Consider the following 26785-nt stretch of genomic DNA (forward strand, 5'->3'; position numbering starts at 1 on the left):
ATTTGTTCAATCACACCACCAAATCAATGTTTGTATTCATTATTTTTTCCGTCATCGTGCAAAGGTTACACTGAACTTACTAGATATGAGGTATATCGATAAAAAGTTTTCGATAATTTAATAAATAAACGTATTGTGTGTTCATTCTTAAAGTATGAATTTTAATCATTGGCAACGAATTAGCACATCGGTATTATTTTATTACTATTTTTACCTATAAATTAATGATATGATAAATGTTTTTTGAAATTTTCTAAAATATCTATTGGAATTATCAATTCAATTATAAAAATCGACTTTACCTCGTCCCAATGCCAAACGTCAAATTAAGTGTCACAGGGATCATCCTAGATTGCGTTTAGTATAATAGCAAAATATATTATAATGAATTTGTATACGTTGTAAATATTTAATGTCCTTATTATACTGTTAAAAAGACCCATAATCGTATTGATAATTAAACTTAAGTTTAAGAATACTGTATCAAGTTTGTTAAGCGCAAATATTGTCTATAATTTTTCTGACATCGTTGTAAATACTGTAATACATCTTTACTAAGGCCCGTATTAATAAATACTCTGATACGACCGTGACGTCACTTATACTTAGTCCAACCATTTATTTTACTGTTGACATCTCGAATTCTAATCCATTAGTGATATCCTAATATGTTTCCGATTCGATTTTATTCATGCAGAAGTGAATGTGAGCGGGTATAAAAAAGAAGATATTGTCTGATCGGTATTGTATAATTAACAATATAATTAATGTTTCCGAGGATTCAAGTGATAATTCCCGTTCATATGGAGAAAAATCCGACGATTCATTATAATAAACGAAAAGAATTTATTATAATTATTTATAGTTTATTTAATTTCTTTATCATTTATTAGACAGGTGCCATGATTATAATCTTCGTTACATAATCTGTCGGCTCGATAAATATCGGAGCTAAAGAGCAGTCAGTTTCGATTAATGATGTCAGTTAATATTTGTCAAAACGTCAACGTTTCGGTAGCAACAAGGTATTTATTTTTAGATGAATCCTAGTGGCCGCCATTAAGGAAATAGAATAGAATAGCTAAAGAGCACGTCGCTTCACTATAGTAAAGAAAAATAAACACCCATGAAATATTGCATTTTTTTGTCCATTTGCCTGTCAATATTTATGAAACTGGTAGGTGAGCTTATGTCAAAAGTAAAATAAATGTACAGAAGAGTACAGATGCACAACTATGGGCATCTTGGATGCCATATCAAGAGCCCAAGTCTGCACTTTGGCTAGTATCGCATTATGCCTTAAAACCGTAGCACCGTTAGGATGCATAAAGGAGCTTCCCCGTACGACGTAACATTTCTTTCCCATACGTCGGTGCACTCAGGGCAACTATTAGAAAACAATTATAGTGTAAGCCATCGATACGATAGCATGCATTATAATTGTTACGACTGTCGCTCAAGTGCTGAGTGAGATTTATTAATAAGCGGAAAATTTGACAGTCACTCAAGTGACAAGTACGATCTGAATATTAATCGTGTACTTGAATGTATTAATACGGGCCTTGATATTGTATACCAAAAATTGTTTAAAGGTTCAATATCTCGTTTGTAAACGAAAGAACAACAACTTTCACAATGTTCTTTGTTTTCCGGTTCATTATGTTCGCGTTATTTTGTTTTTAGGTGCGTTTTAAATATGCAACAACAAATACAACGTTATAATTGTTACTAATCAAATTGCGTAAAATCTGCGATTTGAAATCGCACACTAATTGGTCTGTTTTTGTTTAGAGCTCTATTTCCCCGGTCAACAGTTTTCGTAATACTAAACATAAATCTAATTATTCAACATTTAGAACGTAAGCTACAATGGAATTTATATGACATTCTAAAATGGATATTGTGTACAGCTTTCTCTCGATTGCACTAAGTTGTTCTGGTTTCCAGATACAGATTATAGCACTGTCCTGCCACTATGTACAGAGCCAGTTGCGTGAATTATGCTCTATTGTATCTATAACCTAAATTTTAAATATGTACTATCGATGAAATTTTAAATAAAAACTAATACAATAAAAATCTAATTTATTCCCGTCTGTTTTGCGTTAAAATTGGTCATTGTGAGACCGAATAAAAGAGAGGGGTGTGTTTAAACAACCAATAGGATTACGTTGTACACATCTCACTATTTAGGCGCTGCGCAAACAAGTGTCTTGTGTTACAATTCATTGTACTGCCAACAACAAATCAATTAATTAATTCAATGAATCGATTCGATTGAATGAAATAGTTGGAATAACTGGGTTTTATATAACAAAATGCGTGCATCAATTCCGCTGCTGATTAATATAAAAAATATGTGATTCAATACTAAGGGATGATATTTCATACATAAGATTGTTTTTCTTACATTACCTATAAAAGCAAATTTAAAGTTCTCCTAACATTTTAAATCCTTCTTCAAATCCTTACACTTGGATATTCGTTCACTGTGATTAAATTTTCAATTCGCAACACGATTACAAAAACTTTAATTGAATTTACCAAATGAGTTATTTCCGTACAGCCCTATGCAACCACAGACTATTCACAACCAAATTGCTGGAAAAAGTGTTTAGATATCAAGTCGAAATCTTAAAAATATACGTGAGTGTTACTTATTACTTTACTAGTATAATGGATTAGAACGGACTTTAGAAATGAACATTCTATTTTCATACAAAAAACCGGATACAGTCGCCAGTTGCCGGTTGCTTGCATCTAACACAAGACACGTTTGCGCGGCGCCTTAGTGTTAATAATAACATGCCACTGGTTATTTAAAGACACCGTCTTGACCATTGTCAATTGGCCAAGTCGTCCGAAGTAAAGACGAATGCACAAAACACAAGTACAATGGGATGTTACTCATAAAAAGGAAGTCTCTCAATTAGACCTGATTAAGACGTGGTTATTCGCGTTCAATCTACACCATGTACACGAATATTTGACAAAGCTCTCTGCCACTCCTCTTAGATATATCCCGCGTCAAGGGCGAGTTTGCCGTCGCGGCACGACATCAAGACTACTCTACCCAAAACTAACATGTACTCCCTCACGACTTACTGTTATACACTACGGAACAAATGCGCCGCTTTAGGGCGTACTTCGTTTCACATTTTTAATAAAGAATGTGCTGTAAATGTTGCTAGAAGCGTGAAAATATTTTTGAAATATGATTACTAACGCGGTTTGGCAAATTGGTGTTATACATATTCGCGTCATGCACCCAGTGAAAAAAATTGTAACCGCACAATCACATCGTTTTAATGTTACGTGATATGCGGTAGCGAATCTGGCCAATCACATGGTTTTAATGCCGGCGAAACGACAATTGAAACTACTATAATAAAGCAAACCAGTGATTATTAGTTTTAGCCTCATTTAGAGGTAAGCTGGAGAAATTGGTTACGCCTCGTACGTTCCGTTTTCTACAATATCTTTAAGCCGCATTTTCAAATTCTCACGATTCAAATGTAACGTTCTCATGGACAACAGGGGGTTCACTGGTGAAAGCGTAACATAGCGAACCATTTCCTATCTTACCGTGCGGCGGTGTAGCCGCAGAATTTAGAGTGCATTTCGGGTAGGTCGCGACAAGAGGCTAGACCGTTTGCCACCGTACTCAATTGGCAAACCTTGCAATTCATATTTGGTACGACAAACGGTACCCGCAGCAACAAAGCGACGGAAACGAAGAGTAGCCCTTTCGGGAACAGACGAGCGATTCGCGAATCGGTTACTTCTCGACCGCCGTCGCTTCGCGAGGAGCGAGCGCTCAGAGCTTCCTCGGGCGCGTGAGGCGGCGCTTCTTGCGCTCGGGCGTGGCGCCGTCGCCCGACGACGAGGCGCGCCGGCGCAGCGGCGGCGTGGCCTGCGGCTCCTCGCCGCCCGACTCGGCCCGCGCCGGCTCCTTGGCCGCCAGCGGCATCTGCGGACGGCGGCCCGGTTACGTGTCGTTTGTGACATTCGCGTGTTCTTATGGCAATACTCTATTTGGAAATTAAATTGTTTTTTTCGGATCCAAACGAACGAAAAAGAAATATACGCGGTTCAGACCAGAAAAAAAATGTGAAAATTCTTATGTTTTTGTTATGATACCAAGTGACGGATGGAGCAAGTCGTGCGCCTGGTGGCAAGCGACGCGCCTGTCCATAACAGCTGCAGTGTTACTCAAAGCTTTAAATTGCAAAAAATTTAGGGGCACTGCCACTGCGCTCGTCACCCTGAGGCATAAACTGACAAGTCCTTAATATGCCCGTAATTCCATCTTTAACCTTTACTCTTCACACAGTGTAAGTAGTGTATGTGTAACAATAGCGAAAACCTAACAATTCAACATTCTGTAGGACTGTAAAAGCCAACAATTGCCAAAAACTCAAAACGCAATATTAGTTTGAGTAAACTGAAAATTAATCCGTGTATAAACCTTTTCATTGTCACAAAAAAAACCTCTTGTGCGCTTTTTTATTTACCAGTGTCCCAAAGATGCTGGTTTTCGTGCGGTGTATCGCGCTACTGCTAGGCTGGGAGGGAGAACTAACCGGCGGCAGCACGGCGGCGGGCTGCAGCAGCGGCGTGTCGCCGGCGCCGGCGGGCCCCGCGCCGCTGCCGCTGGCCGTGGCGCTGGCGTCGCTCAGCTCCGCGCCCACCTCCGCCGCCCACTGCAACACGCCGATCGCTTCGCGTGAGCGCTAGCCACATCACCGGCAAATGGACCACGACTCAAATACTTCCCGGTCAATTTTCAATTCAACTTTCACCTATTTAAATCAGGTTTCAGAAATAGTTACGTAATTACTTTTTAGTTTATAAACGCGGCGCACATACTCATACAGTTTTAGGGTCCACTGAAAATCAGCATCGTAGCCTTTTCTCGGCGGTGACATTAGCTGAGTGGATTTTTTCAACATGACATCTACATAGTACACAATAGTCTTGACTATTTAATGTTTGCCGTGTTGTTATGATTTTATTTCTATTTCATTTTATATGCATTTTATTTTAACTTTTCGTTTTAATTTAGCTTTATCATTTTTTATCTTTCTTACTGAGTATTTTTGTGTTGTGGCATAGTAATAAATTTCTATTCTATCCTCTTCGATACTTGACACGACAGGACACGATAATCAACTTAATAAGTATAGTATACTATAGCAATTATCTCGATATTTATAAAATTAATTGGAACAACAAAATGATAGTGTTAGCAATGTCGTGACATGTGTTAAATGTCAATCTCAAAAAATATCACAAACCAAATTTGCCTTCCCAAAGTTTATTCTTTGTGTATATTGAGTTTTCTCTCTGTTTTGCCATTTATAGATAACTATCAAAGAAAATTACCTTACCTTGAAAATGTTGAACCCTGCTTAAAATACAACCCAATGATTATGAAACACTCCTCATAGATAGATAGTAACGATAAAAATAATTGTTATAGTCCATACAACTATTTATTATACATTTGACAGCCTGACTACTAATCAATTAGTGATGTCCTAACGCGTTACCGATTCGGTTTCCTAAAACAATCGATTTTATTTATAAAGAATTTTAATTTTAATTCACAATTAATTCGTCAAACTAGGATAGTTTTTATAGTAAAAAGTTTTAATCGATTTAACACATTGATATTTTCAACATTATATTAAGTATTCATCATAATTCATTAGATGGGTACCAAGACCTATACAAAAAAGAAATCAACTTGAATAATTTTGTTTACATTAATTGTCGGTTTGATAAATACCGGAATCGGAGCTAAAAAGTACGTCGCTTCACTACAGTAAAGAAAAAAAAAAGAGTCCATGAAATATTGCATTTTTCTGTCCATGGTTGCTTGTCAATAATTAAGGAACTTCATAGTCACGCTTATGTCAAAATTATAATAACGGTTTGACGGAGTATTTTGTTTTCTTTGACCTCCATCTCACCTGATGGAAAGTGACAATGGAGCATGCAAACTTAAATAATGCCCACCCCCTATCGCCTTGAAAAGGTCCAAGTTATAACCTTCAGGGAACAAATCTGCAGGCAGGGAATCCCGCTCCATAGCCGATCACCATATAAATGTGGAGAAGCGTAACGCTTCGTGAGAATCTTTGGAATATCCACACGGGCCTAGATCCCCGGTGACGGAAAGGCGGAATTAAATCGTGTAACAAGCAGGCGACTTAACGGCGGTGTTCAATCCCTTTAAACCAGTTTTGAGTACCATAGCATAGCCTCGCGATCGGCCACGACCTCACCTGGCGTCAAGCGACGGCCGACGGCCGACGGCTGCGAAACGAGCACCCTTGAAGGCATACCTGCGCGGCGGCGGCCAGCGCCGACGAGCGCAGCGCGGCGCCGCACTCGGCGCACAGCGGCGGCACGGCGGGCGAGCGGCTGCGCCAGTACTGCAGCTCCGTCTTGCACTTGTTCAGCTCCTGCGGCACCCAAGCCTCGGTTAGCCCCCCCGCACGTGGGTCATTTCTAACCGCCTTCTCAATCCGAGTGTACAACTCCGGAAAGTGGTGAAGGAAGCATAAGTGTGCTTACAATTCCACTAGTCGCTTTCATAAATGAAATGCAAAGAAATTGCAAATGACACATAGGTAAATCTGTTCCGCCGTCCAGAGAAAAAATAATTTTTTGAGGTATCGTAAAAAACCATAACCCAGTTTGGAATATTGTAATTGTTTAATAATATTTCAGCTATGCATCGTTACTGATTAATTTTAACTATTTTTAAAAGAGAATTTATATATTTGACCATTTGTCACTTAGCCACGTTTTACTTAGTGGACGGCAGTATTCCTTTTTTATAATTTCAGAATCCAATAGACTCTCATAAGAATATTTCTTCAAAATCCAAATGAAAAACCTAATTATGAGTATGTCATGTCTAACATTTGGTGCTGCTATGTAGTCTGCTAAGTCCACACTTACATAAAACTTGTCTAAATATTTAAGCATAAAACAGTAAGCGGATTTTTCATCACTTAGCAGTACACGGACAAACTCTCTTTTTGAATAAAATAATGTAAATATTTAAGTATGCACTTATACATACAAAATGCATTTATGTATTTTACCAAATGTGCAATAAATTCATTTTAGGCCAATATATACAATTTCCAGTATACCAGATTATAAAAAATAGGAGCTTAAATACAAAAGGTTCATTGTAACTTTAATATTTGAATTGGTAACAACATATCGTCTAACGTTCAAAAAAATATCAGCCCTATTCAAAACGAAAGAGAATGCACTATAAAGCAGTCGTCGAACCTGTAGTAGAGTTTGAAACTTGCGGCTTGTCTCTTCGTTCTTCTTATCATAATCGTCGAGACGGTTGGCATATTCCAAAGTCTGTTTTTGTTGCTCCGCAATCTGCTTCTGCTGTTCCGCGATCTGTTTTTGCTGCAATGCAGTCTTGCGCTTGCAGCTGCGCAGATCGCTGCGCAACGCCGACAACTGATCGTTGTATCTGCAATACAGCAATGCTTTACTAAGCAAATACAAAATAATCATCATAACTGTAGACTGTCTACACAACCTACAAAGAAAAAAAAAACAAAAACATTTCGATGGTTTTCTAGAATAGTAGCTTAACATAAAATCAACTAAATCATCAGAAATATGATTTAAAAACAACGGCAGATTATCTAAAATGCAAAGCAGACGAATTGTATAAAGGCGCATGTCCTCACTCGATCATTTTAAACTATAATAATTGAGATCGGTTACCGGAAAGTGCGCAGAACCGGATTCATCCACTAGTTTGCCACTCTTAGGGTCGTATTCCAGAACTCTACTCAATGCTCAAGTCAGGACTTGAGTATTGCAGTGAGCACTGAAAATCATACTCAAGTCCTTGCCATTAGGGTCGTATTTCCAGTGCTTGAAATCATACTCAAGTCTGCTCAAATCCTGACTTGAGCATTGAGTAGAGTTCTGGAATACGACCCTTAGAGGTGAAATATTTTCTTGAAATTTAAATGGGACCACTAATGAGGTGCCCTCTTTCCAACAAAAAAAAGAATCATCAAAATCGGTTCACAAATGCCGTTATTGAGAATCTCCTCCGTTTTTTGAAGTCAGTTAAAAAGAGCGGAGTCTTTTAATACAATTTAGCTAATTCTGAGTGCACCTTATTAAGACAAAAATGAATAATTTTGGTTCAGGCCTCTATTCCGAAAAGCAGTGATTTATTTGAATATCGCAGATTACATCAAGCGGTTCTGCTAGATGAGACACGTATCATTCGCCGATTCTTGAACCTGAGACAGTGACTACGGTCGACTATGCCATGGATGATTGCCGGGGAATATCGCCTTTCCCATTCGCAAATTCAAATTTATCTTTAAGGCCAGAAGAACGCAAGAATAAGAACAGAACATAAAATTTTAAATAATAAATCGATTAATATCTATTTTCCATCAAATTTGCATAACATTCCTGACAAAGGCGGACAATATATTGTCATTCGCCGCTGTATCGTACAACTCGTTGCAATCTGTTACCAGTTTCTTGGTATTATGGTACAAATCGATAAAACATACAACAATAAGTAAATTCTACTGTAAAATATTTATAAAAATATAAAAATATTTATAAAATATAAAAAAATATTTTCTACTGTTAGGTTAGGTTACTTATAATTATCTATAATGCACTTCTGGATAGATTTGAGCCACTTTGCATTTTCATTATTAGAAGTCCTAAGCTTTTAAAGTTTGATTGACCAAAAAATATTATGAATTTTTGAAACTGGTATAGTTAATGTCATTTCCATAAGTCCTTGTTAAAAATTTGAATTTGTAAAACCAGAGAAAACTTATCGAGTTCTTAGGTTTTCGCGATTGTTACACATAGAAAATGATACTATTTTTTCCGAATTTAAATCGCGTATATTTGTTGTTTCAAACAAACCAACGTTACGGATCCCTTACAGGTCCCATGGTCACGGTTGACTGTTTTGTATAAAAACAAATATACGCGATTTAAATCCGGAAAAACAGTTTCATTTCCAGAGGAAATTTATTCTTCAATGAAATAAGAATGCAAGGTGGCTCGAATTATGTGTCCGGGAGTGTATAATAAATCCCTTAAAGATAGAAATACCTTAGCAAAAAACAGAAAGTAACAACACAAGTCTTAGACCCATAAACAACTCAATGTCCAGGGGGTTGTTTAAGGGTTTCTACTCGACAAAACGAAAAGACAGTGTTAAGTACGAAGCTTCATTTGCATCATGCGTATTTGAATTTAGTCAAGTATTTTTTTTATACCGTCAAGTAATGGGACGACAAGTCATGCGCCTGATGGTAAGCTACACGCCTGTCCATAACAGTTGCAGTGCCACTCAGAGATTTAAATTGCAAAGATCTGAGGGGCACTGCCACTGCGCCCGAGACCCTGAGACATAAGTTGACAAGTCCCATGTGCCTGCAATTTCACCAGTACCTTTACCCTTCAAAACTGTAACACAGTAATGCTGACATTACTGCTTGGCGGCAGAAATAGGTAGGTGGCAGAACTTACCTGGACGAACTCTTTCACAAGGAGCTCCACTGCTACTCAATTATATATCTACTGCTACTAATTTAAACAGGCCTTACTTCTTCATGCCCTGTTTAATGCGATGTATCCGTTTGCGCAGCACCATGTTGCTCTGTGGCGGCGGCGGCGAAGGCGGGAGGGACTCCTCCATGTACGAGTACGAGTTGTTGACACCGCGGTCCGCCGTCGCCGGCGCAGCCGCGGACGACGACTCGAAGCCCGACGGCGGAGGGGAGTCTAGACAGTTATAGGACTTACTGCTTTCTCCCGCTGTAACGTGGCAAAATGGTTTCCATATCAAAATAGACAAGTGTTAACAACACTTGTAATAGTACTGTTCCAGTCTATACACAATACACAATTACCATCAACTGTCAAGATATTTTTGGTTTTAATTGTAATTGACAAAGTTTATATGCCAAAACCAATAATGGTTATTTTTAACTCTATAGTAATCGGGTGTTTCCCCAATGATAGCAAAAATTCTTATTTTTCACAAGGCTTGTGCTTGCCTAAGTGAAATGTTTTGAGTATAACATAATTACTAACCTAAAAGTAGTTTCTCGAAAAAGTAACCAATTCAAATTTAATATTGCATAACAACAATAACACAATAATCGCTATGTAACAAGTATTCCTGCAACTTTCTAACTTTTATTTATCAACTGACAAAAATATCAGGCGCCATTTTGCATTACATTTCCCTCCAAATCGGTAGAAAATTTTGCAATTAATTAATGCATATAAATGCATTAACGCATTAAACTGATTGCTAGTCTCCTGAACTTTTACTTAATAAGAGATAACTAGAGATAAATCAAACTGTAACAGCGCCCAAAATAAATTTGATGAAACATTTTTCAGTTTCGTGAAATTACTGAAGAACAAAAATGTCAACAATACGTTTCACTGCTGGGCACTGGTCTCCTCAAAGGAAAGAGATACAGACCATAGTTGCCATGCTGGCCCAATGCGAGTTGGCGACTAAACATGTTTTCAAGTAGTTGTAAACCTTCCCCGATTTCCAGATTTCGTCGCGATCTTTTCCTTCACTGCTAGCAAAAGATATTGCCACTAAGCATTTACAAATATACGGAAACATGGATTCGAATCATAGTCTATAAAGTTTTAGGCGCAGGCCATATCAGCAAAATTTGCTTACCTAACGTAGCCGGGTATCTTTTCACACTGCGAACTAAGCTAACCAAACGACGTGAGGTAAGTTAGCTACCTTCATTCGCGATGTGGCCTGCGCTTCAGGTACAAGCCGCAACAGGGTTTCGAGCCGTCGAATTCTCAATTGAAAGTGTTTTTCATTACTATTCTCAAACTGGGCTAGCACAGCACTTAAGAATTTGTCACATTTCAATAATCCAATATTTGCAAATACGTAACGTTTTCAAAAGAATTATTTTCTACTGTAAGCCTGTGATTAGACAGAAAATATAGTCATGGTTCAGATCTGGCCCCCGATTCAGAACTCTTCGATATTTTAACCGAAATTCGATTGAATGTCGTTTTTTTCTGAGAACGTTCGATTTGGATACGATATCGTTATCCTACAGCGTTTACGGAGTTAGTCGGTGAAATAGATCATAAGAAAAATTAAATATATATAATCATATTTTAAGGTTATGTCCTTGAATTCTAGACGTAGGCTACAGGATATTCTACATTTATTCCACATTCTGTCTCATATTAATTTTAACAACAAGTGCAATCCACGACGCCTTCCTAGACCATTCGTATTGAATGTTTATACTAATAATACGTCTTTTTACAACCCTTTGACGAGAATGTGTCGGGCCTACAATGACCTTATGGTTGATTCTGGCGATGATTTAGGGATGGATATATTTGATGATAATGTTAAAAGACTTTGCAATCGAAACCACAACCACCACGGTTTCTCTCTTTCATAGTTATAGTAATTCTATTTTATTTAAGGTTACAGTTTTATTTATGCCTAATAATTTTATATTAATTTACAAACAATTTATATTTCCAACTAAATTGTTTACTCATGATTGGTCATGCTGTATGTACATGTTTAGGTTTGCATTCTAGAATAGAACTAGTAGTAATGTTTTAGCTTTTGTTAAGGAGGGAATGTAAACTGTTTTGTAGATCTAATTTAAAAAAATATATAATATAAGAAATTAAAATCCTTTTATATACATTTTCACGACTTTTAAAATATAGGAATACCTTAAAATAAATCAATAAAAACCAGACTTAAACTAATAAGAGATTTCCATATTACATTCTTGGTTTGTAAACAATAGGACGGTAACTTTAATTCGATAACTGTGTTCTTAATAACGTTTGTAGCCTTTGCTGGTCGAGAAGTTCGAGTAATCCTACGGGTGCGACGTCATTTCGGTTCGGTCTCGAATGCGACAGTTTGACGTTCGATTTGGGTGTTGAAGAAAAAAGAAATCGGTCGACAACTGAGTTATCGTAAGGTTCCTGAATTGACCCCCTGATTGGATTACGTATTATTGACTTATACTAAGTATATTAAGTATATGTTTATGTTCACGCGGAAACACTTAGCATTTGGGCGAGCGGAGGTGATGGGTGGGTGCCCCGGTCGTGCGGGCAACTCCGATCAGTATTATGAGCACCTACCTGCCGAACTAAAAAACGAATGTTGTGAGGAAACGTTCAGGTGCAGACTGAAGAACCTTTAATTCGAAAAGTCCCTTTAGTCAGTAACAGAGTACACTCAAAGTACTTAATAAATAATTAAATTATTTTCAAAGTCAAAGTCAAAGATTATTTATTCCATAGGTAAAATAAATTTACACTTGAAAACGTCACATTTAAGCTACTGCTCGTTCACTACGCCGAGTTCCCTGAGAAGAACGAGCAAGAAACTCTAGGCATTGCTCTTTTCAAATAAACTTAAATGCTATGGAATACACTTTGAATCAAATTTGTGTGGATTCTGGAGCTATGTCGTCTTTCCATACATCTTTATCTAACACGCAGTCTTCAATTTTGTAATATGATTTTTCGATATATATTATATTTATTAATAAATTTGACATTCATCGTATTATTATACTGTAATATACATTTATTAGTTATTAAGTACCCATATCATTGACGTACCAACAAATGGACGTCGGGTCTAATACAAAAACCACGAAAAAAATGTCCGAAGTTAACCTATACAAACGTAGTGATACGTAACGAAATATATAAATAAACGTAAACTCAAATTATCCGTAATTCAGAAAACCGATTTATAATAAAACCATTACGTTTTCGATTAATTTTGATGCTTTTCACTAGCTTTTGTTTTGTAATCTTTCTAAAAAAATACATTTCACATTATGAAAATTCAGGCTAACGTTTTTTCGGGCAAATGTAGTTTCTGACTTCTGATAGGTAATCCCAAAGCGAAAAACGAGTACAATAATATTTTGTTAGTTATTGCTAACATTTAATAAAAAAATCATTTTAAAAATAAGATTAAAATCAAAGCGACTCTATAGTTTCTTTGTTCTAAATATTTCAATCGCTTGTGGTTCACAATTGAAAATGACCAAGAAGTTTATATAAGCTTCTTGAAATTGACGTAAAGGGTCTCTTTCCATCTTTTGCGCATGCAATGTGTAGAAAAAGGGCAGTTAGTTATTTGATTATTTTGTGTGCTTTTGTAATTTATACTCACGATTCATTTATATATAAATTACATACTATAAAACTGTACAAAATAACACTTTTAAATTACAACTACGATAACACAATATATTTGTTTAGTGACAATATGATACAAAATCCTGTTTTTACAGTTTACTGCAGTAATTTTTACAAGTTATTATTATACAGTACTGTATGATTGACAACCGCGCTGTCAGTTGAACAAACGAAGACTGTTGCGCGATTGACGCACTGTATGCGATTTTAACGCCCAATAGGTGCGGACACTTCTTAGCGCGAACCCGACGTCCATTTATTGGTAGGTCAATGACCCATGTTGACATTTTCTGTATACACTTGACATTGTTAGTTCAACTCAATTATATATTAGTTTAATTAATTATGTTGATTTTATATATGTACACTACTGTGTACTTATGACTCTCTATTATATAATTATTTCTTCATTCTTTTGTAAACTGACGCTCACTTTTCGAAGAGTAGTATAAAATTACGTGTAATCGTATTTCTATGAAATTTGTTAAATATATTACCCTAAGATATCACAGTACAAAACTTATACTCTGTTGCATTTGAAGGAACTCAATAAAGAGCGGCAGAGACGGATCTCATAATAAAGATATTCAATGCGCATAAAGACCGACAATAAATCTATACACTCCGATGTTTGTATCCATTACATAATCACATACGTGATTGACGGAAGTTCATGTAACAACACCATTGATCTTTCAAGGTTAAATCTGATAGCAATTGACAATAATTTCTTATTGATATAGCAGGAAATAACTAAGTTATATTCCATAGCTCAGGTTCTGCTAATGAATATGTAAATGCTACAAGGAAATAGAGCTTTTAATGTTAACAATAGTTTCCCGACAAATAGACTAATTGCAATAACAAAAAAAAGAATACGACATTGATTGTTATTTGAAAGAATGAGTCTCCCAATCACCCTTAATCTCCCATTCATTGGGCGGAATTATAAAACCGTTCTGCTTTCGAAATTATGTCATGTTATTATTAGGTAATATAACATCCTGGACGAATGTGCTTGTAATTCTATGTATATAATTTTTATGTTATCTTTATGGCTGTTTATTACTGAATAGAATAATATTGCAGGCTATGTTCAAAGTGGAAATAGCTACAGACCGGAAGTCCCCAAACTTTCTTGTTTCATAGACCTCTTTCTATTCTAAATATTGATTTTTACAAATCCGTAGACTTCAAATCTGTTTTTTACAGCTGACTTAGTACTCTTCACTTTGATAAGTTTAACAGTGAATAATCTCAGTACAGAGTACTAATGAAACCGACCTCAAAAGTCATTCAACCCCTTGTTTGCCACCCTTAGAGGTGGAACATTTTCTTCAAAATTAAATGGAACTACTTCTGAGGTACCCTCTCTCCAACAAAAAAAGAATCATCAAAATCAGTACACAAATGCCAGAGTTGACGCGTAACATACATACAAAAAGAACCTCCTTTTTTAAAGTCGGTTAAAAAGTAAAAAAACATGAAGTTTTATACATTTATCTAATTGAATCTAGACATATCTTCACCATCTTTCTACAAAAAAATTGTTTTAAAAATTTTACTTCATGGGTAATTTTTATATCTCTTAAAAGTATTATGTAAGTACAGATGGCTGCTCATCAAGCTACATTTTTAAGAATCTTGTCCCAATGCACTGGAGGCGATATTCAACCAGCGTATAGCTTGCTGTGCTGTTGACTGTGCGTAGGTACAGGGTCAAGAGCATGTCAAGCTTGACACTTAAGATTTAAATCCAACTCTATGCTGCTTATGATAAGAATGGTACAAAGTGTCAAGCTTAACATGCTCTTGACTGTACTATCAGTTATTATTTCAGATTGGATTATTCCATATGGAAAGACAATAAGTTTGGTCAAGACTTTCTTAAGTAAGTTCCAGTTTTGTGAATCATGGTTATCTTTTTCATTGACATGGTCGTCATGCAGGTAAGAGTTGACCTTGACCTTTGGAAGATCATTGAATAGACATTAAAACCAGATTTATCTATTAAAACATTTTAAAGTATAGTAATGATCACCTTGTCTCATTCATTATGTGATAAATATCTTGAACTATTTTATACCATGTGATTAAAATTACTTAATATATTTGTGACATTGCATAAGTCCTCTAAATCTTGTTTAAACCATATAGGTAATTAATTATTCATATAAGAAAGTTAGTCAGATACTTACGTGAAAATGCCGTGGTGATGTCAAAAAAGTCTGTACTAAAATATGTGATCTCTGGCAAGTTGGGCTCAATGTGCTCCTTGAAATACTCCATGGCCATAGTGGTCAGATCAAAAAGTTCATCTGTCACTTTGTAAGGCCGTGCTAGTTTTGTTGTTGTTTTTAAATATGATAAGATGCTGTACACCTCATCCAGAATCTACAAAGAGAATTGATTGTCAGAATTAGTAACAGTATTTTAACCACACTGTTTTTAACTATGACAATTGCATAGATTTATTAAGCAAATCAGAGGAAGTTGGGAAATAATTAACTTGGTTGTCCAATAACAAACAAAAATTTGACTTTTAGTGGTTATCTGAAAATAAGAGACCTTATGTTTGATGTCAAAAAGGTTTTGTCATAACATCAAGTGATAAATTAATCAAATAAATCAGTTGTTAAATATATTTTGACGTAACTTGAAGAGGTGTAATGATGTAGAATATGGATATATCTGTAATATTCAGAGAGTCACAATAAATTACCTCTCCAGGGAAAAAACAGCAATGTTTCCTCTCAATGTGTTTGCCAAACGTCATTTGCAGGAGACTAAGTCTCATGTGCAACGTCTCTATTATGTCAGATTCACAAGCCAGAGGGTGACTTCGACGTGCAGACTCTCTGCGAGGCATTTTAGCCTTTATCGACTGAAATCTATGCAGCATTTGATTTTGCAACTTTTGAAATGTAAAATTTAATATACTGCTACATATTGTGTTGAATTGGCGGTTGACCTGCAAAACAATTACGTGTAAACATGACTAATCTAATGGACACACTGGTTTCATTACAGAGGCATGCATTAAGAGTCCATATAGCATACATCAGCATAAAGCAACCTATTGTAGGCATTTATTAGCGATGATGTGTCCATACAATGTTGATGCTTTAACAAATTTTTTTTGTGCCTTATATGGTATTAGGTGAATCTTTTGATGCTGATGTATTTAAACTAATAAGCAGGTCAACTTTCATAGTTTTTCTTCCATTTAAATAACTTATTGTTATATAAATGTACAATACTGTTAGAAGTGTCTGAAATATACACTGATAAGCCTACATATATTTAGGTTTTCTTTTCTCTATAGAGCAACATGAGTTTACTAATTTTTACATGTAATGTATACATTATTCAATCTGTCAACACACATTAAATAAATTGTTCAGACTCATATAACATTTGTCAATATTTACAAAAAAAAAGTACTTATTAAAAAAATAACCATTCTCAATTGTGAGACACTTTTGTATCCCAAGTAGCTAAAGATCTTTTCTAGGACTTCAATAGGCAGATCAAGAAGGCCTGTGGAGTAGGTCTTCGGCGCAGGCACCAGAGTGCTGCACTTGGTACCGCCGTGCGGGGAGGAGCCGCCGGGCAAATGCGCACTGGAGTGGCGGGTGACGCGCGGTACGGCCGCGGGCTCCGCGTGCGATGGACCCGCACCCGCGCTCGAGCCCTCGCCGCCGCCGCCCCCCACGCTACTCATCTGCCTCGTCGACACCATCTTACCCAGTTCACTCTTTATTATTACTCTGAAAACTTCAAACTTTCATCTTTACAATCACTCCCCAAAATTAACAAAACTTTTACATTACAATTACCAGGATTCTATTACTAGCATAAAGAGAAGACATTCGACTACAAAAACGGATTACGGAAAGTGTATTAACTGAATTTTTAAATTAGAATAAAAATAAATTACTTCGCGAGTCACTACACAGTAAATTCTAAAATGGTGGCCATGGCTAGGCCTAATCACTTGAGCATTCTTATATGATACGGCGGTAATTTCTGACTGACAATTTGAAATAATAAACTACATATAACACTCACTCAAGAATTCATGCACATGTTTTGTTGGTTATAATTGAATTTTAATCTAAATCAAATTTTATTGAGACGCAATAGTTTCAAACGCGCTACGCTTTCACAAAAAATATCAATTTTTTTATGAAGTCAAGCAAGAGGAAGATGAAAAATGTTCAGCCACGAAACCATAGACAAGATTGTAAATCTTTTTTATTTTGTCTCTGTATATCAATCCACTTATAGTGGCATCCATAGTCGCATGATTGATATATTCACAGAATTCATTCACAGAATTTCACCAATAATTTATTTTGTGATCATCAATTTAATTTATATAACAGCTGCACGCCTGGATCAACCTTTTATAATCGTTATTTATATAATTTATAGTTATTGTTATTTATATAACCTATGAATTAGACCAAACTTGTACCCACGTTCGTTGGAAAATATTTAAAGTTATACCTGCTATACACAAGAGTAGCTTGAAGAGTAATATAAGAAACTACCGGTCTATTGTTATTCTCTCAGTATTTGCAAAAATAATCGAAATAGTTTGCCTGTATTCGGCTATAGTATCACAGCTGCGTGGATGGTTTTGTGACGAACAACACGGTTTTTGCCGCAGCACTCAATTTTCTTCAAATCTTCTGAATAAATCCAGGTAGACGTTGCTCATTTCAACTTCCGAAAAACTTTGGATCGGGCCAATAATGACCAATGACTACCTAGTTAATAAAATTCTTCTGTACGTGTTTTTAAGACAGAAGGCAGTACGTCGAGTACGAAAACTTTAAATCTTTCCCTTATACAATTGCTTCTGGTATAGGTCAAGGTAGCAGTTCCGGCCTTCTCCTTGTCTTAGTGCTTGTTAAAAAGACTTTTCTACGTCTGTAAACTCGTCTATCTGCCCTGTATTTGCTAATGATGTCAAACTTGCTTTATCAAGGAAATGCAGCGCGGATTTTGATCTACTCCAGATTGATACTAAAACAATTTTCGCTTGGAGCAATAAATTTTAACGATACTACTTAAACGTAATGAATAGTAAATAAAGGTGAATCAGAATCTGTTGATGAAGGAAAATAAACGATTTCAGATTACGCGTAAAAAATACACATTAATTATCTTATTTATTATACACTGGAAAATGCAGTGAGCATTAATATAATTGGGAAAATAAGTAAATAGAGATTTACCTACACATTCTGTAATAGTACAAGTTAAAAAAAAAGTAGGTATTCTATCCTAGTTGGGGATCATAATAGAAAATAATGTGAGAAATTTCCAGCATAAAATATATATTTTTTGCTAATGACATTCTGGTAGACATGTAACATTTTGTGTGTATGTACGTACATACGTACATGTACTCTTTTATTTAAAACGCGATTCAAGAAATTTTAATCATTTGGAAAATCATCAATCAACTAACATCAAAGTCACCTCTCTATTTCTAAAATGTTAAAACCGTTGTAAATCGCGAGATGGAACCAGTGATCAGGGTTGCCAGAAGTAAAAGATTTTTTTGTACGTGTACAAAAATTTAATTTTCTGTACAGGATGAAAAGCACCAGAAGAAGATTGACACTTAGAACTTGAATTCAACTCGACTAAGAACGAGTCCAAAAATTGGATCCAACTTATGTTATAGTGTACACGGCATGCAACCCAGTTTTAACTGGAAATTGTATACAAGAGTACCGTAAAAAAATTTCTAGATTGAGATATTCATCATAATAACTTTTGTAGAACATAACCTGATGAAGGGCTCGATTTCAAAGGTAACACTCCGCAGATGAGCTTGCAGATGCTGGACCTATTACTACTAGCTAAGATTTTTCTCCGGGAAGAATGCATTAATGCTCGGGAGGTATCAATGCATTCGTCCCGGAGGTTGGATATCTGGGTACAAGTCGATGGTCTCGAACAGAACTAACAAAAAATTATACAGCCTCTAAATGCACATGAAACACCGAGGTTTGGAAAAGCATAATTCCAACCTAAAGCTAACTGAGAGTAAAGTTTATACATTCTGCCTTGAAGTAGATGAGATGCTTTTCCACTGTTTGCATATGTACTACAACTGCAGAGTTACAATTCTATTCACCATGTCTAATTAGCTAAACTATCTTCTAATAAAGTACTATGTTCCATCTTATGTTTACCATGTTTTAAGCAACCAAAATAATTTCATTTAATTCCAAACCAAAGCCAATGTTATTTATTAATGACTCATGAGAGTCACTCCTTGGCAAACATATCATGCCCCAGTCAGAGGATGGCAAGAGGTAGTAAAAAGTAAAAACAATCGAAAGAAGTAAAATCTCACCGATTTATACCGATTAGTAATTAGTTTGATCACAATGTATTGTCAATTCTTGGTTGCATTGATACAGGTACAGACCCTGAATGAGCAACGTATTAATTACTCTTCTATTTTTTTCTTGACGAAAACCGGAAGCACTCAGATTTTTCTTGAAGAAAAAATACCGGGTTAAAAGCATCAAGAATAAACAAGTAATTTCACAAACATAATTAAATATCACGATGGTCAAATATCGTGACATTCAATTAACTTAAAAATTATTTATTAAAGCGACATTTCTTGTCAGCTATTGATAGCTGTAAAGGTACCTGGCTGAGTGAAGAAATAGATTTGTCGCAGTTGGCGCTACGGCAAAAAAGTCGTACATATGCAAATGGTGCAAGAATCCGCTTGTACCCATCTGACAACCCTACGGATAAATGTCACTGTCAATCGTTTTCGAAAACTATCGAAAACTTCTAAAAATTGCGTAATGGTAGCATAAACACATAGATTTCGTATATTCCTGGTTATCAAGTGCCTATATAAAATTAAGTGCTGTGATGAAAGAAAAGTTATAATAAAGAAGATATGTTTTATATCTAGTCATACAACTACGTACCTAACCTAACTTCGTTTTTGTGTTATGCTTTAATATCCCGGCAGTTTTTGACGAAAATGTACGCTCGCTGCGGCAGTAGTGGATCTATTCAAAACATACATCAAACACCGTCATCGTCAAATCATAACTCAGGTCGGTAAAAAGCACGTAGATGTGTCAAAGTTCAATTTGTACTTGTTAAAGGTGATATCTATTTATTTCGCAGATAAGAACTCTCAAAGATAAACATGGTACCAGTACCAGTGTATATTATAGTGTATTGATTATTATTGTTGTCGTGAATATTAATTTTCATATTCGATATTGATAATTTCATATCATGAATGTATACTTTGGTAAAACAAAATTAAGAACAACATAATATAAACAACCCTCTCCTCGCTACACGCATACACCCACAGATACATCCATGCACACATACAGTCAGGACAATATAAATGGTAGAAGTTTATGGCATAGCTAAAGTTTCACTGGTTATTGAAGATTCAAATTCTAGAGCATTGTCTAGTGCATTGTGACATATTATCGAGCTGAACACAATGACACTTAAAAAGCTTGACAAGGAGCCCTCCCCTCATGACCTTCAAACCTTCCCTGCACAACACTTCCCCTTACATCTATTATCTAAGAATGGTAAACAACATACAATAGCATGCCTATTAGGCAAGCTCCGAGCAGTATAATTTAGCAGGGTGCACACTAAACTGTTATACAATTTCATAGAGAACTGAAAATACAATGAATCTTGTCAGAAGTCTAGCTCTTATTATAGTACAAACCCATTAAACTTGTGTATCAGTAAATTTGTGTTATTAAATATTTTACTTTTATGTCTGTCTCCTGAATGGTTGGTACTTCAAGATTCATGGATATCCTGAGTCTTTACAAACCAAGAAGATTGTGCTACGGTCTTTTTACATAGTGGAAATATTGCAGTATCATCACATTTTTTATCTCCTCCCAGCTTTAGAAAGAAAGAATGAAAACTGTATATTGTACAAACACAGACACGCATATAAACAAAACAAAAACAGGACAAAAAATATAAAATTAAAATGAATATTAAAACAACTTACACAATTAAGTAGTCATTTACCATCATGTGTGTCGCGTCTGGTACAAACGGGTACAGTATTTAATCTGTAAAAATTTATTGCCTTTAATTGTCTAAGACAGGGTTTCTTAACCTGTGGTCCATGGAATAAGAGGTCTATGCACGTCACCTGTTTGAATTTTTGCGGCCTTTGATGGCAATCCATTGTAGGAGTGAGCGAGATGCACGTCTTTGCAACCCGTGAGCCTTTCTTTGTCTATTTATTTATTATTAATAGGTGAGCAGCTCGAAGCTGATATGCCTATACCAAAGCTGTGTTAAATTTTTATAAAGTCCATGAATTCACAAATAATCCTGAATCTATTTGTTAAAGTCCACAAAACACTAGAAGAACTTAAAGACGTAGAAGACACAAATTCTTCTTTTTTAACCACCTATCCAGCCAGTTTTTGAAAGTGTTCACTGAGCTAGCATTAACCATGTTCTCAGGCAACAAGTTCCACATTGTAACCACTGTGTTGCCGAGGATGTGGTGGGCAGTGTTGGTGACTGATGGCCTTTGGACGATTTTCATTTTGGGACCCCTAATATTCCTAGAGTGTACTGTTTTGAAGCAGTTGTGAAGATCTGGAAGATTGTAGAACCCATGAAGAATTTAAAAAGTTTCAATTAGATCACTCCGTACCCTTCTTTCTTCAAGAGTAGTGAGGCCCATGAATTTTAATCTGTCCTCATATGATTTGCGACGAGCTCGAGGTATTTTGGTTTATTATTAATTATAAAAAGATTGTACTAATCTAAACCTGGTGGCACAACAAAAACTTGCATAGGTTTATCCATGCATCCCAAGAAGTTCTTCTTCATCTTTTTGAGACGGGTCCATGGGCTCTTTAAAATTTCGAGAAGTGTCCATGATTAGAAAAAGGTTAAGAAACCCCGGTCTAGGACATTTGTTTTTAGTTCTGCTGTATTTACTTGTGTTGTGTTGCTCATTTTCAGAGGATGAGGACGATAGTGGAGACAACAAGGCAGCAATTAGCTTTAAGGAAAGAAGAAGGGAGGCTCACACACAGGTAATAATTTAGATCTACAGTTTATGAAGTCAGTTCCATCCTGACTAAAGCTCAATTTAGTAGGCAGTAGGCAATCAGGAGTGCATGTGAACCAGACCATATGTAGTCAATATGAAAAAATACTAGGCTTGTGATACACCTTAGTTCTATCAGATTTCAATTAGGAATTAATAGGGTTAAAAGTAAGCAGTGGCTTTGTTAAGTATTTTCAAGTAATTCTTATGTTTGACAATTAAGAGATTTTACTGAAGAGGTGGGCAAAAGAGTTTAGAATAGAGTATAAGTTATCCTTGGAAATGAAACTGTTTTTCCGGGTCTAAATTATGAATATATTTTTGTTTTCCTTTTTTTTTTTCAAACAAACAAACCTTTTCAGGTTTATACCCTTATAGGCCCATAGTTTTTTGTTTGATAAACAAAACCGACCTCAGAAATCATTAATCCCCTAGTTTGCCAACCTTGGAGGTGGAATATTGTCTTCAAATTTAAATGGGGCCACTACTCTTTCTAATAAAAAAGAGTCATCAAATTCACAAAGTTATCATGTAACATACATGTTTGCAAATGGAATAAAAACAGTATTTAACTGTGAAGATCTCTTTACATCCTTGTTCGTCCAGGGAAGTACTGCCACATTAACTATTTCTGCCGCCAAGCAGTAATGTGAGCATTACTGCAGGTTTTGGTTGAAATCACAGACACATGGGACTTATCAACATATGTCTCAGGGCGACGGACGCAGTGGCAGTACTTCTCAGATCTTTGTGATTTATTTAAAGCTCTGAGTGGCTGTCACTGTTATGGACAGGCGTGTTGTTTGCCACCAGACACACAACTTGTTCGTCCCATTACTTGATATCATGGAAAAAATCTTTACATTAAATATCTTATTTTACAAAAATATTACTTTACAGTAAAATGAGTGAGTTATCTTATTTTCCAGGCGGAACAAAAGAGAAGAGATGCTATAAAGAAAGGCTATGATTCTCTTCAGGATTTAGTACCTACCTGCCAGCAGACTGATTCTTCAGGTTACAAGCCTAGCAAAGCAGCTGTGAGTTACCATGACTATTTCATATGTGCCATCATCACCTATCTCCCACTTGGGTAGGCAGGCACTAAGCAGCTCCACCTAGTACCATCCTGATATACCTTTTTTGCTTCTTATACTCATGTTAGTCTCTACTTACAAACCTATTTATGCTTGATAATTTTGTCATTGCCTAAGATTCTGACCCTGATGTATTCTTTTTTATTTTAATTTTTTTATCTTGTTTAGGCTACAGGCCTTATTAAAACAGGCTATTGGCAGTTGGGTGTCAATGTCGGCCTTGTGATGTCAATCCCTGTGGATTATTCTACTCTATCATGTCGCCTCGTAGTGAGAGGCAAGACCTGACATATGTGGACAGAGTTTTAGCCCTCTTCGCCAAAGTGTCACCCAACACAACATTTAACTCCCCAATTTGCCAAATATCCTCTAATTGAAATTGGCTTCTTAGAGCCACATAATGGCCAGATTCCATTAAATGTAGCATTTTATCTTCAAGTTTGTTACAGAATTTACATAGTGGAGATTCCGTTCTTTTTATTTAGATTGTAGAACTTATTTAAAGGAAGGTGGCCAGTACGTAGTCTAAATGCCAAGACCAATGCATTTCTAGAAAGTGCGCCGTCCACAAACCAGGGCTTTCGCGGTGGACGCACTTAAACAGTTTTGTATCAAATTGCTTTCACTGCAGAAATCTCACCATAGATCTTACTCCACATATTCATATTTAGATGATTTCTGCAGCAAGAGGTTTACATGACGGTTCCATGGATTCCGTGGTAGCCTCTCTTGCTAATTTATCTACTATTTCATTCTTCTAGTCCGATGTGTGATGGAATCCATTGCAGCATTGTACACATGTTCTTGGACAGTAAAACCCTGGTGTATGCACTTAAATAACTCAACTGATGCTAGAAAGAAAACATAAGTGCACCATTGCCCTTGAACAATACATCTTCGCCACCCAAAAGTTACACTTGGACCGGCTGATGTCATACATGTCGGCTGGTTTGTTGCGAAATCCGTGAGCTCTGTTACATTATGTACCCGACGACATTTCCAGTGAGACATGGTCTTAAAATCGCGTTCTTTTTACTTATTGATTTACCCACAGGTCCTTCAAAAATCAACAGAATACATCCAATACTTGCAACAACAGCGGCGGCGACAAGAGAACGAACGCAACGCTCTACGAAAAGACGTCGTGGCTCTCAGAATCATGCAGGCCAACTACGAACAGATCGTGAAGGCACAGCATTCCGTGCCTGGCCATAATGAACAGAGACTTACAGACCAGGATAAGTTCCAAGTGGTAAGTTCAAGTATAAACTGGTTTCCATAGTGTGTTAATAGGTGTCAGCTGACTATGTTTCGCTTATGGATCACGAATCTACTGGCATTATCTACCTAGATTATCAATTTGATTTGTATTAAGGCGTGGTTGACCCTGACTTTCCTACAGAGAGCAATGGAGTAATAGAGACGTATCTCATTATATAATTGGTAGATTTAGTTTTAAGTTATAGCTTTTGATCCATGAGTGTGTTTTAAAACTTTATATCGCGCCCTCAAAGAATTTTCAGAAAATTTATAGTACAGTTTAAAAACATAGTTGGCACCAGCCATTGATGCCATTTGGTGCGATGTGTAAACATTTGTTTTATGAGATAGTTTCCGCCTAAAAAAACTGCTCGTGTTGCTAAGGTACCTTGAAATTCCGTCCTACTTTTGATTAAAGCCTCTAGAAATAAAATTTAAACATACATTTTTATCGCATCACATTTGCATTGTTACATAAAATGAAACGCTATCGATGAGGAGTTAAGTTCTGTATTAATAAATCCATCTCAAGTACAGGGTGAATGTTAAGATTATTATGTAATTCAAATTACTAATAACTTGAGTGCATAATAAATTTTGCACTCACTTACTGCTCACGCATCCATTTGAAACAATATTAATAAGGGGGAATTTGGAATATTCTCTATATAACAGTCCAAATTTTCGCTTATTATTATAGTTTTAGGTCCTAATTACGGAGGTCACGGCTACTTGAGTTGGTATCCAAGATGCTGATGGTCTGTCTATTAAGACAAAAATTTTCAGTTGGGAATTTTAACGAGATTTGAGTAACAGTAATTTGAATTATCCTTATCATCACCAATAAATATTGTAAATGTTAAATGTGTGCATTTACAAACATGTTAATATACAAAAAAGCAACCCCAAGAGTTTCTTACTTTTAGGGAGTTTGCCTTTCGAATGAGTATAGTCTGTCTTTTTTGAAGACGGAGTAAAATGACATTTGTAGGGTTGCCAATTCTCATAAAATTTGTGGTAGTCATTTTGTTGACACTTATCGATACATTGTGAAAGAAGGTATAATTTTGCTTAAAATGTCTGAATTGTTAATGTTATGACGTTCTAATAATTACTAATTGCGTGGTTGCCTTCTTTATTCTTATTTTGACAGTTGGCCTACTAGTATCGATATAGAATATTTATCAACTGCGATCACGCAACACTTTTGCACAATGAACTGTCATTTTACTCCGACTTCAGAAAAGACAGACTATAGTTTGAATTATTCTTATGCATGCATGTAACGTAATATGTTTTTTAGTTCCAGGCAATAATGGATAAACTATTCGAATCCTTCGAGGGAGTACAAACCAACAACTTTGCTGATTTCTCGGCTGGTGTTTTCAATTGGCTGGAGGAGTACTGCAAGCCGCAGTCGCTGCGAACCATGGTGCATAGTGTGTTAAGAGAACAGAGCTACACGCCTTAATTATATAGTATGTACTTCTTAATGATGCACTTGCCCTGGTAGGTATCCATTCTCTTCCTGCTATTTAGGTCGGTTTAGTAAGCAGGAAGAACTTGTCATTACGTTTTTCGATTCCTTCATACTTAAACAACCTCACAATTCTCACATAATTAGATTAAACTTATTAATCAATCTGCGTCAAGTGCACGATCGCCATTAACGTCACAAAATAAGAGGCGCCTTTTGACACTTGTCATCGCAACGTAAATAGAGATGTGAACTAAACATATCGGTAACAATATGCAACTTTTTTTTAATACCTAGTCACGGGACGAACAAATCGTGCAGCTGGTGGTGAGCGACACGCCTATCTATAACAGTTGCAGTGCCACTCAGAGTTTTTAATCGCAAAGATCTGAGGGGCTCTGCCACTGCGCCCGTCACCCTGAGACATAAGTTGACAAGTCCCATATGCCTGTAATTTCACTACCACCCTTACCCTTCAAAACCGAAACCCTGTAATACTCGCAGGAACTACTTCCCTGGACGAACTCATTCACAAGG

At 36.2% G+C, this 26785-nt stretch overlaps 2 protein-coding genes across 2 annotated transcripts; one reads left to right on the plus strand and one right to left on the minus strand.

Annotated features, from left to right (window-relative positions):
* Positions 1-878: 878 nt before the first annotated feature.
* On the minus strand, positions 879-17301 carry LOC113231834 (F-box only protein 28). The gene is made up of 9 exons (XM_026466368.1): positions 17294-17301; positions 16757-17066; positions 16019-16267; positions 15495-15690; positions 9648-9858; positions 7315-7513; positions 6351-6470; positions 4515-4703; positions 879-3970 (listed from the first exon to the last, which is right to left on the minus strand). The coding sequence occupies exons 1-9, from the start codon at positions 17299-17301 to the stop codon at positions 3818-3820; spliced, it is 1635 nt and encodes a 544-aa protein (XP_026322153.1). The 3' UTR covers positions 879-3817.
* A 2857-nt stretch (positions 17302-20158) lies between these two features.
* Positions 20159-26615, plus strand: LOC113231691 (max-like protein X). Its single transcript, XM_026466154.1, has 5 exons — positions 20159-20405; positions 22327-22400; positions 23344-23454; positions 24566-24763; positions 26075-26615. Exons 1-5 carry the CDS (start codon positions 20330-20332, stop codon positions 26240-26242), a joined length of 627 nt encoding a protein of 208 aa, XP_026321939.1. The 5' UTR covers positions 20159-20329; the 3' UTR covers positions 26243-26615.
* Positions 26616-26785: the final 170 nt, after the last annotated feature.

Source organism: Hyposmocoma kahamanoa, unplaced genomic scaffold, assembly GCF_003589595.1.
Source record: "Hyposmocoma kahamanoa isolate Upper Pololo Valley unplaced genomic scaffold, ASM358959v1 66, whole genome shotgun sequence".
In the NCBI taxonomy this organism is placed as follows: domain Eukaryota; kingdom Metazoa; phylum Arthropoda; class Insecta; order Lepidoptera; family Cosmopterigidae; genus Hyposmocoma; species Hyposmocoma kahamanoa.

What these genes read in the sequence shown, in the direction of transcription:
- LOC113231691 (XM_026466154.1), top strand. Translation starts at nt 20,330, where the DNA reads ATGTACGCTCGCTGCGGCAGTAGTGGATCTATTCAAAACATACATCAA. An exon ending in ATCGTCAAATCATAACTCAG is followed by an intron (nt 20,406 to 22,326) that starts GTCGGTAAAAAG and finishes GCTCATTTTCAG; the next exon opens with AGGATGAGGACGATAGTGGA. An exon ending in ACCAGGATAAGTTCCAAGTG is followed by an intron (nt 24,764 to 26,074) that starts GTAAGTTCAAGT and finishes TATGTTTTTTAG; the next exon opens with TTCCAGGCAATAATGGATAA.
- LOC113231834 (XM_026466368.1), bottom strand. An exon ending in GCTGTTTTTTCCCTGGAGAG is followed by an intron (nt 15,691 to 16,018) that starts GTAATTTATTGT and finishes TTCTCTTTGTAG; the next exon opens with ATTCTGGATGAGGTGTACAG. An exon ending in AGTTTCAAACTCTACTACAG is followed by an intron (nt 6,471 to 7,314) that starts GTTCGACGACTG and finishes TGGGTGCCGCAG; the next exon opens with GAGCTGAACAAGTGCAAGAC.